The sequence below is a fragment of the Jaculus jaculus genome, chromosome X (genome assembly GCF_020740685.1).
Source record: "Jaculus jaculus isolate mJacJac1 chromosome X, mJacJac1.mat.Y.cur, whole genome shotgun sequence".
Lineage (NCBI taxonomy): Eukaryota > Metazoa > Chordata > Mammalia > Rodentia > Dipodidae > Jaculus > Jaculus jaculus.
In genome coordinates this window covers 94,980,708-94,986,176 of record NC_059125.1, presented here as the reverse complement: position 1 = coordinate 94,986,176, position 5,469 = coordinate 94,980,708, and the positions used below count along the sequence as shown (strand labels likewise).

Below are 5,469 nucleotides of genomic sequence, written 5' to 3'. Positions count from 1 at the left end.
TACTTGGTTTAATAAAACCATCTTCAGAAGCCCTAGAGTATTAATCAAAAATCCTAGTATCAGGGAGGCTACAGAGCCCTCCCCTCCAAAAAAAATTAGCTATAGCTAGTTCTTGATTGCCAATTAAAACTAGACACATCCATATTGCTTAAGATAGTGACTCTTTTTTTTTTTTTTTTTTTTTTTTTTTTTTTGTTTGTTTGTTTTTTGAAGTGGGGTCTCACTCTGGCTCAGGTTGATCTGGAATGCACCATGTAATCCCAGTACAGCCTCAAACTCAGTGATCCTCCTACTTCTGCCTCCAGTCTGGGATTAAAGGCATGCGCCACCATGCCTAGTGACAGTGACTCATTTTAAGCTTCATAACCCTACTGCAGAGCCAGGATTTAAAGTCTAGCTGTTAACCATGACACTGCAGCCTGCTGAGGGACTTGGGTGGTTCGCTGATAATGTTGGTGCAAAGGGGAAATGAAATCAGCCTCATGTGAAGGACAAAAATACCACCAGAGGGCTAGAGATGGCTTAGTAGTTAAGGCGTTTGCCTGCAAAGGATGCCGGTTATGGGCCCACGTTAGCCAGATGCACAAGGGGGCACATGTGTCTAGTTTGTTTGCAGCAGCTGGAGGCCCTGACATGCCCATTTCCTCTCTCAAATATTATTTTATAAAATACCGCCAGGTGGAAAATACCTGGACAAACTCAGGTGCATGATTGTCATCTAGAGTCAAAAGTAAGCTCTACTTTCACCAAAGCTAAGTGGCTAAACTGATCTAGGATACAAACTTCCCTATAGGACCCTCATGAGGAAAAACAAACTTCAAATGGATTTTCAGGCACTGCTAGTTTCAAGGAAATTTCCAGTCCAACTGTTTCCTACAACTGGTCTACCTGGTTAAGGATTCAATGTGCTCCTTAACTCAATTTATAACTAACTGCCCTCACTAAACATGGTGATGCCCACCCTGTAATCCCAGCATTCAAAAAGGTGACAGGTGGACTGTGACTCTGAGGTATGCTGAGCTGCATAGTATATTCTACACCAACTGGAGACATATAGCAAAAACCTGCCTTGCCACCAACATGTCAGCTATCCTTAATATGCCTACGATATAAATACAAGGCCTCACACTTAAGTGTGAGAATCATTTTGCCTGTGATCACCATTTTCACAAAAATTGTGGAGGAGCAATATTCACTGTATAAAACTTAGAATAAGCCAAGTGATTTGTAATTCCAGTAGTTAAAAAACTTACTCATAAAGTAGGTTAAGGCACTTGCTACAAAGCCTGGACAACCCAGGTTTGTTGATTCTCCAGTATCCAAGTAAAGGTGGATGCTCAAAGTGCTCATTTGCAGTGGGTAGAGGACCTCGTGTGCTCACTCTCTCTGCTTAAAAACTTTAAAAGTCAACTAAAATGTGAGCAGCTAAGTCATGATTAAGGGGGTATAAACATGAAGATATAATGTAGTATGTATGCCTAGCCAACAGTCAAATTTCCTTCCTCTGTGCAAACTTGACATTTACTATAGATATGTTACTGGAATCTTGAAATATATGTATCTCAAGTTATATGACTAGTGACTTGCTTTTAATACAAGAAATGTAGTTCCAATGATTGATTAATGCCACAAACTGGGCATGGTGACATATGCCTTTTAATCCCAGCAATTGGGAAGTGTAGGATTGCTGTGAGTTCGAGGCCACCCTGAGATTACATAGCAAATTCCAGGTCAGCCTGGGTTGGAATGAGACTACTTTGGGAAAAAAAAAGTGCCAGAACAGAAAAATGACATTTCCTAGAGACTCAACACTCAACCTTTAAGTAGTACTCAGCATCACCTAGCACACAATCCCCAAGAAATGTTGATGTCTATTTTATTCCCTCCCAAAAAAAACAACTGCACTCAGATCAAGTGAACATAATCACATTTTATTGTCTTCATAGCAAAATTGGCTCAGAACTGGATCACTTGGCCCTGTAAACAGGAAAAAAAAAAGTTGAATTTTGTTCTGTTCAAAGAACTATCACTCCATCAAGAACATTATTAGGGGCTAAGAATATAACTAATTCAGTGATAGGATACCTACCTAGACTGGTCAAGCTCAGAATTCAATCCCCATACTATATATTTCAATTATTTTCATCCTTACAGTAAAACCCTTAAGGATTTCCAAATTAAGGATGTTCAGCCCACAAAGTATGCAAATATCAAGAAATCTGAAAAAATTAATCTAAAATACTTTTGATCCTACGGATTGGTAACTTACGCCTTCAGTTATAGGTGGTTATGTTTGAGGGCTATGGCACAATTAAGTGAGCAGAAACAGTTCCCTCTCCAAATACATAAGGCTGCTATGTAGCAAAGAATGTACCTTTCTCTTCTTATCTCCTCCCAGTTCAAAATGCTTGCATCTCTTAATAGCCAGCATTCTCTTAGATCTGCAGTTGGGCTCAACACACTCAAGCCTCAGCACAATCTTCTTTGTAGTTTTAGCCTGGGAGGGGGGGGGATAAAAAAACAAAGAAGCAGCCAAATCATTTCACAAAATTGTTTCTGGACTAGAGAGATGACTCAGCAGTTGGGCTGCAGAAAGCCAAAGAACCCAGGTTCAATTCCCCAGTACCCATGTAAGCCTGGCACACATGGTGGCACATACATCTGGAGTTCGTTTGCAGCAGCTGGAAGCTTGGGCGTACCCATTCTCTCTGCCTTTCTCTCAAAACAAAACAAAAACCCATGTGTGGTGGCTCATCCCTGTAATTCCAGCACTGGGGAGGCAGAAGTAGGAGGATCGCTGTGAGTTCAACACCACCCTGAGACTACAGAGTGAATTCCTGGTCAGCTTGGGCTAAAGTGACAATCTACCTCAAAAAACCAAATAACTAAAAATAATTAAAAATTTTTAAAACTCCCAAAACAAAATTTCCCTATTATGAGTACAATGGATTAAAGGCTTTACTTAAAACTTAAACTATCATGCCACCTGCCACAGTGAATTTGTGTCCTATCTGCATGGTTAAATAGTTTAATCAAATAGAGTAACAGTTTAAGTAACTGAAACACTTTTCTATTACAAAATGTAGCACAAGTGTCTGGAGTTCATTTGCAGCATCAAAAGGCCCTAGCATGCCCATACACACATGTGCAAATAAATTATATACACACACAACACTGAATTTTTTTTTAAGTTTTGTAAACCTCTCTACCACTCACAAACTTTCTCAAGTCTTTCTACAATTATTCCCAGAATGACTGTTCATTAACTAGATTATTTTTTCTTTTCTTCTTCATTAACTAGATTACTTAACTATTGCCACATTACGTAGGGAACATATTAGTAATCACCACTAACCTTTTTCCGGAATATAGGCTTAGTCTGCCCACCGTAGCCACTCTGCTTTCTGTCATAACGCCGCTTTCCTGGAAAATAAAAAGTTATTTGCTACGGTATGCCAAGGATCATAAAATCACAATAGCTACATTCATAAGATTCTATTCTCAGGCTGTCCTGAATAATCATTAGCGCCCAAGCAAGGGGGAGAAACACCTAGGCTTGTAGTACACTTCATCTCATAAACACACCATCAAAACCAAATTATAGAGCCAGGCATGGCAGCGCACACCAACAAACCCAGCACCTGGAAAGCTGATGCAGGACTTCGAATTCCAGATTGGTCTGCGTAACAAAGCGCAACTGTCTCAATACCCCACATAAATTACGTGATAGTACCTTACCTTGGGCATACAGAGAGTCCTTTCCCTTCTTGTACTGGGTCACTTTGTGGGGCTGGTGCTTGCCGCACTTCTTACAGAAAGTCCGGCGAGTTTTAGGGACGTTCACCTAGTAAAAATTGAAGGTTCTGAACGTATACAGCGCTCTCCGTAGACCGCCACAGGGAGGGGGAGACCAGACAACCCTATCCGCGGCTCAACCAGCTCATCACTTCAATCCCTCCGCCCTTCTTCGCGTCGCTCGCGAAACTCGAGGATTTCTTTGGTGTACTGGGGCCACGGAGGAGCTTGGACCCACCCAGGGCCAGCAATGTCCGCCCGGGTGCAAGGATGAAGCTGGATGTTTCTCGTCCCCAACCCAACGTCTTACCATGTTCGCAGGAGTGCTATCAGCACCGAAAGAAAGAGGTGCGGCTAAGAACGGAAGTATATAGGAGGTCCCTGGCTGCACTTCCTGGTGCCTGTTAGGATCGTAGTGCAGCGCCCCCGCCGTATCGGCGGAATTCTGCCATGGGCTGAGCTTCTAGATGGACTCAGTATACGAGCTGGCCCTCGCGTTCAGCTTCCTTCCTTCCCTTCCCCTCCTTCGTAACTTGGTCATTTGAGTGGATACTGCTATTTAGTAGCGAAGGGAGCGGTGCTCTTCCCAGATTCCTGGGAATCTGTACCAGAGTGAAACCTGGACTCATTCGTGGACTGGAACGGTTCTTTTACCTCAGCCTTGCAAGCCTATTCCACTTGAAAAACACTGGGAATACATTTCACAGCGAATTGATGTTTCAATGAAAGCTTAGCAGGAACTCTCCAGGCAAGAGCTTTCTGAATGGACTCCACAGCTTAGGACTATGTGAAGTTTGAACGGTTCTGCGCAGCAAAGAAACCATTAACAAAGTAAACAGACAGCCGACAGAATGAGAGAAAACTTTTGCCACCTGGCTTCGGATAATAGACTAATAACCAGAGTTTACAAAAAACTGCGAAAATTAAATACCAAAACATAAGGCTAGAGAGATTCCTCAGTGGTTAGGGAGCTAGCCTGCAGAGCCTAATAATCACCATGGTTCTGTTCCCCAGTACCCACGTAAAGCCAGACGGTCAAAGTGGTGCTTGCATCTGGTGTTCCAGTGCCCCCATTCTCTCTCTCCACCCCCCTTGTAAAAATAAATTAAATCTTATTTTAAATACCAAAACATAAGCTTGCCAATCGCCAAATAGGCTGAGATAAACACACACTTCACAAAAGAAACAAAAGAGCGAATAAATATTTTTTAAAATGTTCAATATTCCTAGCCATCAGGGGAATACAAATCAAAATAACTTCGAGATACCATCTTACCCCAGCCAGAATGGGTACCTTCAAGAGAATAGAAAATAAATGCTGGGGGTGGAGAAATGGCTCAGCTGGAAAAAAAAAATGGCTCAGCTCTTAAGGTGCTTACATGCAAAGCCTAAGGATTTGGATTCCTTCAGTAGTCATGTAAAGCTATGTGCTAGGTGGCGCCTGTGAGTTTGAGTTTGTTTGCAGTGGTTAGAGGCCATGACGCGCCTATCTTCTCTCTCCCCCCTCCCTCCCTCCCTCCCTCCTTCCCTCCCTCTCTCTGTCTCTCTCTCTCTCTCTCTCTCTCTCTCTCTCTCTCTCTCTCTCTCTCTCTCTCTCTCTGTCTCTCTCTCTCTCACACACACACATACACCACATAAATAAATTATTAATTAAACATATTAAATTAAACAAAT

The 5,469-nt window shown here is 42.3% G+C and overlaps 1 protein-coding gene across 1 annotated transcript; it reads right to left on the bottom strand.

Annotated features, from left to right (window-relative positions):
• Nucleotides 1–1,910: 1,910 nt before the first annotated feature.
• On the bottom strand, nucleotides 1,911–4,424 carry LOC101607199 (60S ribosomal protein L36a). Its single transcript, XM_045139914.1, has 6 exons — nucleotides 4,404–4,424; nucleotides 4,106–4,258; nucleotides 3,739–3,844; nucleotides 3,356–3,423; nucleotides 2,375–2,497; nucleotides 1,911–1,977 (listed from the first exon to the last, which is right to left on the bottom strand). The coding sequence occupies exons 1-6, from the start codon at nucleotides 4,422–4,424 to the stop codon at nucleotides 1,957–1,959; spliced, it is 492 nt and encodes a 163-aa protein (XP_044995849.1). The 3' UTR covers nucleotides 1,911–1,956.
• Nucleotides 4,425–5,469: the final 1,045 nt, after the last annotated feature.